This window comes from Mustela putorius, unplaced genomic scaffold, assembly GCF_011764305.1.
Source record: "Mustela putorius furo isolate JIRA1106 unplaced genomic scaffold, ASM1176430v1.1 tig00003834_pilon_pilon_pilon, whole genome shotgun sequence".
NCBI classification, from domain to species: Eukaryota; Metazoa; Chordata; class Mammalia; order Carnivora; family Mustelidae; genus Mustela; species Mustela putorius.
This window is the reverse complement of record NW_025421987.1, coordinates 18121298-18135066: the sequence shown is the minus strand read 5'-3', so window position 1 is coordinate 18135066 and position 13769 is coordinate 18121298. Positions and strand designations below refer to the sequence as shown.

Genomic DNA, 13769 nt, shown 5'->3' with positions numbered 1-13769 from the left:
TCTCCTTGGGTTTGCCTCTTTATTCCTAGAATCATTGTATCATAAAAACTGTTAACTAAGAGGTTGCTAGTTCATGATTTTGTCATTTCCTGCCTATCCTGGCCTTGGTTTCCATACTTAACCCCTCTCCCTCACTCTTTCTCGGTGCATTCTCTGTACAGCACCCTTCCAGGTAATGACCCATTTAAGTCCGGTTCAACTTCTAGCCATTGTGATCCCTCCAACATTCTCAGTTGGGGTGGCTGGTGCTATTTCTTCTGCTGTGGAGTACCCACATCACAGACATCGGACACACCAGCAGGGTCACCAACATTTTCTCTGAGCTCTCTCTTGTATCTTTTTGGGGGGTCCCATGAAAACGTTAGGATCTTCTCACAAGACATCTAAGAGTGGAGGGAAATGAGAGCGAGAAGTGTTCAGATCTTTCATCCTTAGACACACCCCGTTGCTATCTTTACTTCCTTATTTCCAGAGCCTTTTGTAAGAGGTGAACCTTTGGGGTACCTGGGTGGCCCAGTTGGTTGAGCATCTAACTTGATTTCGGCTCAGGTCCTGATCTCAGGGTTGTGGAATGGATCCCTGCCCTCACTGAGTTTCTTTCTCCCTCTGTCCCTCCCTGCTTTGAATTGAGGAACTGGTCTGTGGACTTGTGTTTCCATTCAAGCTTTTCTCCTAACTGAATCCCAGACTCTCAAACTCTGAAGCCAACAATCTGATGTTTTTGTTCTCTGGTCTCATTTCTGAAAACACCTCATGAACCAGATGGCCACCCTGTGCCTTCAGTGTTCACACTGGGGAAGGGTTTTTTTTTTTTTTTTGTGTGTGTGGCTGTGGGGAGGGTTATATATCAAAACATATCAGTCAACGTGGAGTATCCTATTACACAACTGAAGTAGTCTTCATCTGAAGTATAATAAACTACTGTGTAATCAATGACTGTACCTTAAAAAGCTAAAAAACATTACAGATGTATAGTTTTAAAAGGTTACTAAAAGAGCTCTATTTTTAACTACGACATTGGTTCTGTTGTCAGGTGATTTCTAAACAGTGTGAAAAGGAATATTAAAAAACATATTTTTTCTTCAGATTGATTTAATGAAAGGATTTCTGACTTGGGGAATTGTGGGTAGTAGAGGTTAGTGACATAGCCTCTGGCAAATATAGTCCATATGGGGGCAGCCATATACATTGTGGTTGAGACCTTTGACTGTGACATCAGACCACCTTGTTTTCAATCCTAGCTCTGCCACTTAATAGTTTCATAATTTCTCTTAGTCTTAATTTTCTCATTTGTAAAATAAATATATTATTGTAGCATGGTTGGGAGCATTACATGAAATATTTCATTAGAAGCACTTCACACAGTGCCTGTCATATTCAGCTGTAAGAAAATGTTCAGACATTTTTATGATGTTTATTTTCTTTTCTACTAAAAATCTCACAGACTAAACAATAAAATTAAAACTGAGTTATTGATTTCAAGAAGATAAACATGGGTGATTTCAGACAGCCTGTGGGGAGATTTCAGTATATGTTACGAACCAATTTCCTATCAGTTTGAGTTAGGAAAGTGAGAGGCAGAACAAGCCCGAATAGGAGAACATAGCAGAGTAGATTTTGTGTTTTGGTAAGAAAAGCTGGGGAAACCCCAAATGTATGTAGACCACATACAGTCAATGATTTTGTCGTCCTCAACCCTTGCTGAGAAAACTAAACATGCCAGCTGACTCTTAAATATCCTGATCTATCCTCATCAATTGTCTAATAAGAAAAATCCTAGCTGCTTCTCTCCTGAAATTTATTAGTAGTAGGGTGTTTTGTTTGTGGTTGTTCATTTTCTTGTGTTTTACCTATGCCTAACTTTTAAAATTTATGCATATTTTTGAAATACCTGGTAACTAAAGCAAAGGTTTGATAGACTGTACCATCACCAAGAAGCAGCTAAACCACAAGGACCACATTAGCTATTTAATACATTTGAAAAAAAAAATACATTTGAGGCCTTAGACGAATTGATTTTTTTTTTTTTTTTTAAGGTTTGCATTAGAGTAATGCAAAGACTTGGAAACAAAAACAATGAGATGAAGTTATAAGAAGAGAATGCCCTCTGTTAATTCTGGTTGGAAAATGTGGAGCTATGATAAGTAATGCAATAGTTGTCTGCAGAAAAAGGCTAACATGATTTTGAAGGAGTCATATGTCTTTGCAAAGCAAACTAGGGATTGCCTTTATCTAAGAGGAAAAAAAAAAGACACTCAAATCACTTGATGATTCCAACACTATTCATGACTTGCCGTGCTGACATTCTATAGATTGATGGGGTCTTCAAGTGTTGGAAATACTGAGTCATACAGAAGATGAGACGTTTCAATAATGAAAAAAATATTTATGCAGTCAGCAAATTGTCAGTTAAGGTGGTTTAGATTATAAGAGTCACCAAACAGAGACTGTGTCAGGTTACAAATTATTCTAACCACAAAATCATTTGAAAACGAGTAGAGCAAATTTAGTGAATGGGTATACCCCAAATCCTTTTATTTCTTCCTTCCCTTCTTCCTCCTGTTTCTCCTCCTCCTCCTCTTTTTTTGAAAGGAAAACTGTTGACTCTGTATCTAAACATAATACTGGTCTCAAGAGAAAACAAAAATTAAGATGAAACTAATCTTTTTTTCAGAAAGTGTTGCTTTTCCCCCCAGTATGCAAGTGCTATAGGATATAGATGGTGACTTGTGGTTCTATGAGGTGCTTTGTCTTTTTCTCTTTGTTCTCTCTCCCTTTATGTAGTCTTTTTGTAGATTGTCTTAATGTCTCCCATCAATGACTGACTAATTGTGTCTGTTTTGTAATGATACCCATTGTTTTATAAAATTCTTCGACAAGTTGGAGGGACAAGAAATGAAATCATTGCAGCTGTTTTAGTAACAATTTTAATTTAAAACCCTACTGGCTCATTTAACCATTCCATTTCTGACATCCAGCCCAGACTTACAACCGTTTTAGATCAAGGATCAAGAAAACACCCTGCGATCTGAGCACCCGCACAGCAGCAGACATGCTGCCTTTCTACCCACTCCTTAATATTTTGGTATTTGGTTTTAATCATTGCTTTGTCTGTCCTCTTCTAAATGATTATGCCAAAAATAAAGGAACCTGAGGTAAGTGACTTCAAGTAGGTATAAGCTGAAGGTGCTATGCTAATTGTCCACCTCAGAAATCAGTCAACTGAATGTACTGGAACCAAATCAGAATCACAATTTCCATTTTCTGTTTGATAAACTTCTTAATCACTTTAGCTTTGAGTTGGAATTCATACATGTTCACTTATTTTCCTTTGGTTACTACTTTTAAAACCTTATCTGTAAATTTTATTTTCTTGCTATGAAGTATAGATTTTTATAAGCCATCTTAAATATTTCCTGGAGGACAATGTGAAAAAATAAGTACATTTATAAAAATAATACTTTGTGCTATTAGCTATGAACCAACTGTGTCTATTTTACTGAACACTATTAGATCCAGTTTTTAACCATGTCTCATTGCTCACCATATTGGATGGTGACTACATTTCCATGGACTACATTTCCAAAATAGCAGCAGAATTGACTTTAACTTGTTTTCTCCAAATATCAGCTCCTTTTGGAATTAGAAATAAAAATGTTTTGTTTATATTATTTTATTGTACTTATTATCACTCATACTCTAAGAAAATAAAAAACTACAGTAAGGAATTTATACTATACCAAAAGAAATAAAGAAGAAGAACTTCTACTATCCAAATAGCACTGCGCTGGTCTAGAGTCTTTGTCCACTGCTGTATTATTTGGCTTTGTGAAAATTGTGAACTCAAGCATGGAATTTTTTTGAGATCAGGTCATCCTTAGTCCATACCCCACACTGGCCTAGATTGTCTTTTTGGCTTCTATATCCAATGCCTTGTAGATGATGCCCACTTTTGAGTACTTCCTATATTAAAGCTTTTCGTTTTTCTCACTCTCACCTTTCCCAGGTCTACAGCATCAAGACAAGAGCAAGGAATCACCATGGTACTGAAACACAGTATTAGCAAGTCAGGTTGGAGTGTGACTCCGTGGGCCCACTGGGAAAGATGCTGCCAGGATTTCCCATTCTGCAGTGGGACACGATAGACATGCAAGAAGAGGATGTATCAGCCAGCTGACTTTGGTTGGGAGCCTTTTCTTGAGAAAGCAGAGTGGGTTCTAGACATTGAAGAAAAGCATTTTTGTTTGTTTTTTTCCCCTCATCTGAGCCTTTGCCAACTGTGCAACTCTTTTTTAAGTCTTGCTTTTATGGATACATGGTTTAATTTTTGTTTCCTTTGGATTTTTTTTTTTTCTTTTTTGAACCAACCACCTTGTCAGGAAAAGATGAACCACAAATGAAAATGCTCATTCTTTCAGGAATACAATTTTGTAGCTCTATGTGTATCTATTTTTGTAGAAATACGGAAAGTTTGATTTAGCATTGATGGGCTATTTTTGAGGGATGTATTTTTTTTAATATTGTAAAAATTGTTAAGTTCTGTTTAAAGAACTTGCTCTCAGAGAAGCACTGGCAAAAATGTTGAAAAGGCTTATCTTTAAGATGTCTGTAATATGCTCTGTGCTTTCTAGGTTACCTCAAGTGTTTGACCGTTTCTCCTTTTTTACAAAAGTAGCACCATAGCCAAGCCAATATAGTATTGTTTTATACTAAATCTCAGTGAAGATTTAATGCCATGCTAGCTCACTTAGCTTTGAGTTATATGCATAGCTTGAAAAGGAAGTGTTTTAATGACCACACTTAAGAAAGGATATTTCATTACTTCAATTTGTCCCAAAGAGTACTTGGAAGTTGACTAAGTTTTGCAGAAACTTTAAATCAGAGGGAGAGTTTGCCTAGAGTATATAATTGTCGTTTTAGCCCATCCAACTTTGATAAATGGAACCAGTTTATATCCAACTACTGGGGAAAAAAAATGCATTTACCCATGCTACCTTTGATTGCCAGTGGCTTGGTTTCCTTGTTTCTATTTATGCAATCATGGCAATTTTTAAGGTCCTATTTAAGTGGACTTTTTTTCCCTAGAGATGTTCAAGGGACAATATTTGGGAAGGTACTAGATGCATCACAAAGCCTTTAATTCAATGACTATTTCTGATCATTTTACTCATCATTGTAAATTAAAAAATAATATATTATATATGTAATACTTTAAACATCTTTTTTTCAAGACTTGTTTGTTTAAATCTGGTCTTAGTTGGTTGAACTCTTTTAAGAAAACTTTTTAGAGCAAAATGAAATTTAAATTGGAATTTATGCCACAGTTACTTAAATTGGGGTTACAAATTGACTGTTCTTTGAAATTTATCCTTGAAAACTCAGGATTCAACTTGGGATGGCCCTCAGGATCTAAATAAGGTGAAGTTGGAATTACCATTAAGACCTTGTTAGGAAAATATTAGGGTTATAAAAATAGCAGTTATGAAGAATTTTTGATGCAAAGTCCATTCTCATCTAGCTGCTTCCAGAGATGGGTCACATTAAAAAGTTAGTGTTATAGAGAAGTTTTAGTTTGGTAAAAGTTTCTCAAATGTGCCCCATCCTGGTCTTAACCCATATGAAATACAATGTTTAATGAAATACCACTTTCCACTTTAAATTGTGTATATCTTGTGCATATACATTTTAGCTATAAGAGCAGCACAACCTCTGCTCAGCTAGGCAGGGCTCTTATAGATAATTTAAAGTAGTTCCCTTATCTCTGTTTTTTGCATTGATTTTCTTTCCTGGTGCTTCTGGTGAGTTATAAATCTATACACTCTCTTATATTGTTATCATAAGTTGCTTCTTCTTAACCAAACTCTCCTTAACACAATGTGCATATTTTTACCGAATGTGAGGTCAAACCTTAAGGAATTTTCGACTTATAAATCATATTACAAATGATATGAACTTAGATTTCTAGGGAGTGGTTTGGTTAAATTATCTATATTTTGATCTATAGTTTGATTCGTTTTAGTTATATGTACTTTGCCCAATATGTGGAGCATGAAGTTAAATGAATCTGTAAAATTGGTTTCCTCTTGTGTCCTCCTGAGTTTTCAAAGTAAAGTATTCACGCAGTTCCCAGGGGATGACTCCCTGGGAATTATTTATTTTCCTCCCCTTCTCTTGGAACCTATTAATTTCCTTTGCAGTTTCTCTTAGAATAGCATTGTACTCCAGCTCATTCAGGTCATTCAATGGGAGTTTCCCAATTAAGGGAGAAGTGTTAACTCTCTGCTCCTTTCCTTACTCGCCATTGTACTGAATTCAAGGAGTGAGAGACAATTGTATAGCTACACCCTGAATTTGGACTGTGTTCTGTGCCACTCCTGATAACTACAGTATGAAAGGTTCGTTGGCTCTGGGGTCCAAGAAAAGTTGGAGATCTGAATTCTGCTGTATCCAGGAAAGATTTGTAAGTGAGGTCTCCTGTTAAGAAAAGGCATTGTTGACATACTGCAAGGATTAGATCCTTAAACAGGCAAGGAATGGATCAAAGTCTAAGTAAAAAGAGAGTGCGTGTCTCTATCATTGTCTGGCATCCCCTTGGTGTTCTGTTTTGTTTTGTTTATTTGACTGGTACCCCCTTGTTACGATCATATTACCTACACCACCTTAAGTAAAAGAAGATGAGTTGTAATTTAACATGATATTCTGAATTTAAGTTTAAAATGCTGTCACTCTCTGGGTGTGCTCTTCGCATATCAAAATGATGCTGTTGAACTTAGAGGCTTCTAACCTGCTTCACTGAGGGCTACCAACTTTCTTCCCCATTCATTTGGAACCACTCCACCTTTGACTACTTTAAAAATTAGACTTCTTTCAAGGTTTTTAAAGGTCTTTGAGCTAGACCCTACTAAATCATCTCATTTATTTGACGTCGAGTCAAGGCTTTGACTGCTATAAACCAACATAAGTTAAGGAACAACATAAAAGTGTTAAGTTAGATCTCAACAGGCTATTTTGTCCCTCACTGTTTATTTGAAAAGAGCATCTAAATATTTTACAAACCAGTGTTTCTTCTTAAGAAGGTTAACCATCCCCTCTGAACTTTCATCTGCCATTTTTTTTTTCTTTCTCTGTCCTCTTGAAATTATTTACATTATTATTTTAAGCAAAAATGGCCAGGGTTGCTCTACATTTTGCAAATGAGAACCAATGGGTTGCAAATAATTTAAGGAATTAATTCTTTTAACTTTATAAAAAAACTTAAAAAAAGACAAATTTTAGTCACTGGTATAAAACATGCCCTTGCAGAGCTCAATATTCATTTTGGAAATCATATTCCTATGCTAAGACCTGCAGAACAGGCAGGATCTATCCAGTTTTTGCATTGGCTATCTGGTTTAATGTTACATTTGTTATTTGAAGTTGCAATCAGAAACAGTATTTCAAGAAACTAAATTCTATTTCTTAACGAGTGTCCCTTTGTTACATAATATTGCCAAATTAAGTCAATGGGGTAATGGCATTAGTGGTAGAAAAGGAAAATTTATATATTGGAGTGTTGACTGAGGAATGAATAGAGAAGCAAAATGAATTCATGGAAAAGAGCATTGACTTGTACGTTAGGTCATTGTCTGAATTCTGGCTTGGCCACAATTAGGTATGTGTGATTTGGGTTTTATTTATCTTATGAGCAAAGTGAGATAACTACCTAAGTGGCAGGCTGTGAAGTCTGAAAATCATATCTTTCTATCTATCTATCTGTGTATCCATCTATCTGTCTATCATCAGTCATCTCTGTCTCATAGTAAATGTTCAGTAAGCACCACAGTGTACCACAAATGTCTGTCAATTAAGTCATAAAATTGAGCTCCCAGATGTCCCTTCTTTATACTTCCCATATCTACTTCTGCAGCAATCAAATAGATATATGACTGCTTTTTCATCACAAATTGTTGCAAGAGAATCTTGTCCACTACTATTTGTTGAAGATAAAATGTAAATTTCTTAATTATTTCTGTTACTTTAGTGTGTCACTTATGAAGGAAAATAAATTAACATTTTAGTGGTGTGTAGATCCAATTGTGAGTTTTCTTACATTTCCAAAACCCTATTCATCCAGGATCCTATATATTATTTTCTCTCATATTAAGGCAACATCTTTACTAAATCACCAAAATTTATATTTTTTTCAGTTCTATTTTGGCTTCTTTAGCACCTGGAATAAAAACCTCTCTTTTGAAGTTATTCTTTTTTTTACTTGCCTTGGAGGAAAAATTGCAAAATATGATGGAAAAAAATCGTTTGCATGAAAAGGGGAGGGAAAAAAATCCCTTTACAATCTCAGCAGATTTACTCTGCTTGAGAAAAAAGAAACAATTTTATTGGAAGCAGATGTTGACACTGTGTCAGTTATTGAAGATGGAAAGAGTTCACTTGAACCATTGCAGTTACAAAGGAGTATTGATGGCAGTTAGAATCCCTGTGATTGATCACCTTCACAACAGACATAAGGACAGCAGAAAAGCAGAAACTGTATGAGACCAAGACTGAAATCCGCCTGCTGATTTTCATGTACAGGATCTTAAGAACCCAGTTTTGCTTCGTTTTGTGTTTTCTTTCCTCCAGGATAAAAGACATTTCTTTCAGAAAATTTAAAGCTTCTTTGAGAAATTGAAATTTATTCTCTGAAAACATGGCCTAAGAGCTCTTTAAATCACTTATTAAAGTATTAAAACTCTTATTAAAGTAATTTTCAAAAAATCGGGTTATAGTTTTAGTTTAAAAACGTGTGTGGAAGACAAATAGATAAGCTGCACAAAAGTGGATGGTTGAAGATTGGGGTATGGGTGGACCCTCTAGGAAGACCTCAGTCTCAAGAGCTTCAAAATGTTAATTACCTTGGTAACTTGGTCATGGACATTGGGCACAGAACAGACTTTCGGAATTTTTCAGCGGGCTTTTTTCTTTTAGTGCGCTCTGGGAATTTCACCCTATACACTTTTCCAAAATATAGAAATAGCCATTATTATTAAAATATCCTAATTTTCTTATTTCCTTTATTGTCCATTATCCTTTATTTGTTTATTTGAAAAATATTTGTATAGTTTCAAATAATTGATCAAACAAGTATTCACTTGAAATTGCAAATTAGATTCAATAAATTTATCTGAATCTCCTTCTAAAGTTCCAGGAAATACTAATTAGATTAAGTGTAATTTACCAGTTCCATTATATAAGTAAATTATGATGCCTTCTAGAAAGGGCAGGTTACTGTCAATTAGCTTCATTTTTTAACAATTTCTGGACTACTAAATTTTGACGTAAGAATAGCTCTTTTAGAATATAAGATTCTTTAGGAGATTTTTGTTTGGTGTATGCATAAGATGTGAACTTTTCTAATGATATCTCTTTATACTAATAGAGATGTACATTTTTTTATTCTGTGGCTAGGGCAGAAATTAATAATGATTATTTACACATATGATTTAATTCCTTAGGTTATTTACAATCTTGGATATTATATATGATTTAAAAAGACTATTCCATACATTTTTCTGGATATACAGTATAGGGAAGAGTTTCCATGTGAATTCTTTGTATCATTTTAAAATGCATATGTTGAAAGGGAAAACAGATTAATTTTTATCATATAAATCTAGGAAGGTGAAATAACTTTTATAAGAAATAATGTGGAAGACTTTATATTTGTCACTTAAGTAAACTGAAAACTATTAATAGAAATACTATCCTGCACGATTGAAGTACAATAAAATTCCAGACTTGATAGTTTGATGAACAATTTTATGCTATCTTAATTTTACATTTCTAGAAAGACAAGTAATCTTGCCTATGTTGTCAGTCTTAATTTACAAAGTTCATAAAACTTTTGGCGTCACAAACTAATTAAAAAATCTTAATTTTTTTTTTCTGTTCTTTTTCTGGGGTTCGGGAAAGAGACATTTTCGTATTTCTGTTCATTCTTCAAATGCTGGTCGCATAATATGTCAGTGATAAAAGATGGTGGAGGACTTTGTAAGTAAAAACAATGTTATCTTCAATATGTTCAATAAATAATTTAATGTGAATTTAATGTTTGTATTTTAAGGTAGCATTTTGGTTTGGTCTGCATTTCTTGATAATTAACTAAAGCTCTGTTTTCTTCTTATCCGATTAAGCAATTTATAAATATCTTTGGAAATTAAAACATTTTAGCGTTTTGTTTGTTTGTTTTATGAGGTTAATTTCTAAGGCCAGGGAATCTAATTGTTACAGTGAGGAGTGGGTTAGAAGCGAAGTGTTTATAATGGAAGGGCAAGTGAAATGGGCTATGTTAGTTATATAACAGCAGGAAGCTTGTGAATGAATTTAGTACAATGCTTCAAAATTATCATTGACTATGAGAAGTGCATTTTGTTGCTTTGTTTTTACACTTGTTGGTTACAGAACTTGATATAAGTATTATGAAAAAATCCAAAAACCAACAAAAAAAAGAAACTTTCCTAACAATTCATTGGCACTGAACAACTGCACCTGGAAAGGAAAATTCTAAGAATTTTGAAGGAAGCTGGAGTTTTCCTGCATTGGACTCTACTTTCTTCTTAAATGGATCTTTCATTTAGAAGTGCAAAAGTCTAGAAATAAGTGTTTGAATCAGTAGGCTCTCCAACATATTAGGTGAGATAATTTCGCATTCTTAACTGTTAGCCATATTTAAATGAGATTAGTGTTATGAGTTTTCTATGGCCACTGTAAAAAATTACCACAAACTTAATGGCTTCAAACAACACATTTATTATCTTAACCACCCTGTAGGTCAGACATTCGGCACTTCTCTCAGGCTAAAATCAAAGTGTCGGCTGCATTCCTTCTGGAAGCTCTAAGGGAGAGGCTCTTTCCTTGTTGCAAGCTTCTAGAGTCCTTGACTAATGGCCCCCTTCCTCCATCTTCTAAGCCATCAGCTACTCGTCTAGTCCTTCTCATATGGCATCACTCTGACCCTCTCTTTTGTGCCTCTCTCCCATGTTTAAAGACCTTTGTAATTACACTGAGTCTGCCTGCATAGCCTCCTCATCTCAAGGTTCTTAATTTAATTACATCTGCAAAGTTCTTAAATGTAAGGTGACATTCACAGGTCCTAAGGATTAGGATGTGAGATTTTTTTGAAAGGGGCATTATTCTACCACCACAATTAGTAGTAGATTTCGATATATTTTTTCATCAGCTCTGTAACCTGAGAGTATTTAGTGTATCACTGAAACTAGCAAGGCTTATTCCATGTTTACAATGGTCATTTGTGGAGGATTCATCTTCCTTCACTTAAATAATGGCATATGAAGGGAATTTCTGTTGTTACTTCAAACATTTCACGTGGTTATTATAGTGCCTTGGAATCTAAAGGGCTATGCGGTATTTATGTCAGACCAAGCATTCGGAGGCTGGAGAGCAGGACATCTGGTGCAGATTCTTCCTAGCTGAAGTGTGTTTTCTCTGGGGGTAATCAACTACCATTTAATGGTTTTGCCTCCTTTTTGGGGGACGTGTGATCATCCTGTGATGCCCTAAGTCTCCAACCTTCTCATTTGACCTGCTTATGCACATATGACAAAAATATCTATCTATGACCACACTGATACAGTAAAGCTTTTACATTTTTGTTCAGATTGAATCATTACATCTGTTACCAGTTAAGCAGTGGAACAACTGTGATGGAAAGCAAACATGTTTTGATGCATGTAATGTGTAAAGTAGGTACCTGTACTCTGGAATGTTGCTGATCAGTAAATGAGCTAGACTGTCTTCGAAACGACACTCAAGTACAACCGTTTTACTTTCCACACCAAGTTTGGCTGTGGCTGAATGAAGGACACCAGCATGGATCTTTGCTTTTGCACTTGTAAAACACACTGTTTGCAGAGAGCCAAATATAGCAACAGAGGATTTATTATCTTGCCAAAAAATACAAAATCTGTTCCCCTTTAAATACGACACTCTATCCTTTTCTTGTGGATCTTGCTAAAAGGAAAATAAAGCTTTAAACAACCCCATTCCTTCTGCTGGAAGTTTCTTAATTTTTTTCAAATGGGCTATGTGTGGTTTTGTTTTTATATTTCCTAAAGAAAATGGCTATATGAGAAATCCAGCCATTATTAAGCATTTTTCCTACAAAACAAAAAACAAGAAACACACCAAAAAAGCACCAAGCAAAAAAAAAACCCTAAAAACAAAATATTTCTAAATCAAAGATTAGAATCAATAGTAGTTAAGAATATCACACTTTGGTGGCTTCAAGACAGAGTATCACTGGGTGATGTTCTGTGTTTCATTTTGTATTGAACCAAAAAATAATTAAAAAGAGAAATTGTCTTCAACCAACCAGGTGTTTTCTTTGCCTTAGAACTTGGGTGTTTTGCTCTGAATGTTGTCCGATGCGTAGATGGATTAGTCTAGATTATAAAGTTGGTAACGACAGTTAACTCTTCTGCTTGGTCTATGATGTATACACAGAATTTTTAAAACAGTTTTGTAAACATCACCAAGAAAATAAGCTTTCAAGTGACAGCTTTACCAGACATCTTCATGTGGGATTTTAAAACAAACACAAGGCTGTTTGGAAATACTTGGTATATGTAAATATGCAGAATATGCTGAACAGTGCGAACAGCTGTAGGGTGTACTCCCTCATCCTTGAGCAGAATATTTTGGTGGCAGTGGTGGTTGTTTTTTCCATCTTTGTTTCGCATCTCCCTCACCAACCCCCCACCCGTCTCCACCCACTCACCCGTCCACATACAAAAGCGCATAACTTAACACACACACCCCTTCCACACTGTTTCCAAGAGAATCACTTCAGCAGATTCCCCCTGGAAAAGGTGGGTGGTGCCTTGAAGGACTGTTTGAGTTACACGATGTCATAAAGTCTGCGCTTCCCCGAACTTGCTTGCACTTGCTCTGACACCAGCCTTGCACACAGCCCAGACACTCTGCAGGCCAGATTCCATTAAGGCTTGTCATTGCAAGGCGAGGGAATGTCTGGTTGAGCGTGGCCTTCCTGCTCTGATGTTCCCAAAGAACAGAGAATAATCACTTTAAATGTGTGCTATCAGGTTCTGTAACATCAAGGCACTCATTCATTTATTTAAAAAATTTTTTTTTCCTTTCTGCCTACAGCTTAAAAAAAGGAGGGAGGACCCAAGAGAAATTAAAAATGAGTCTCTTCTTAACACATTTGGACTAGTTTGGAGACGAGAAGGTGGAAAATGTGAAGTGAAAAACCCTGGGACCTAGGATCAGATCCAGTCATAATTTGTTGATATCATCTAGTCAGTTTCCTTATCAGTAGCATAACGATCAAATAAAATAAATGTAAATTGCTTTGAGAAAATTAATAGTACTGTATAGATACAAAGAGAAGGAACTGATATTTATTAAAACTCGTATATCATGAGCATTGCATGAATTTAAAGAATTCTCGCAAATAGCAACATGTAGACAGCATTATTTGGGAGGCAGTGAGCATTATAAAACCATACAGATTTCTTTTTTTTTTTAATTTTATTTATTTATTTGACAGAGATCACAAGTAGGCAGAGAGAGAGGAGGAAGCAGGCTCTCTGCTAAGCAGAGAGCCCGATGTAGGGCTCAATCCCAGAACCCTGGGATCATGACCTGAGTTGAAGGCAGAGGCTTTAACCCACTGAGCCCCTGCAGATTTCATTTTTAATGATGCTACTTAGAAGCTGGAAGTCCTTGGACAATTTCCTCAGCCTCTTTAAGTC

The 13769-nt window shown here is 35.5% G+C and overlaps 1 protein-coding gene and 1 pseudogene across 6 annotated transcripts in view; both read left to right on the top strand.

Moving 5' to 3' along the window:
• VGLL3 (vestigial like family member 3) overlaps nt 1-11743 on the top strand; it is a 48665-nt gene extending 36922 nt beyond the window's left edge. For 4 of the 6 annotated variants that reach the window (XM_004775045.3, XM_004775044.3, XM_045088231.1 and 1 more), the window contains exon 4: nt 4007-10079. In XM_004775045.3, coding sequence (XP_004775102.1) covers nt 4007-4050 — 44 coding nt within the window. In that variant the 3' untranslated portion in view covers nt 4051-10079. Of the gene's footprint in view, nt 1-4006; nt 10080-11653 lie in introns of those variants that run through there. The other 2 variants (XR_200994.3, XM_004775046.3) reach the window with 2 other exon arrangements.
• On the top strand, nt 9996-13512 carry LOC123394302 (annotated as a pseudogene).
• Nucleotides 13513-13769: the final 257 nt, after the last annotated feature.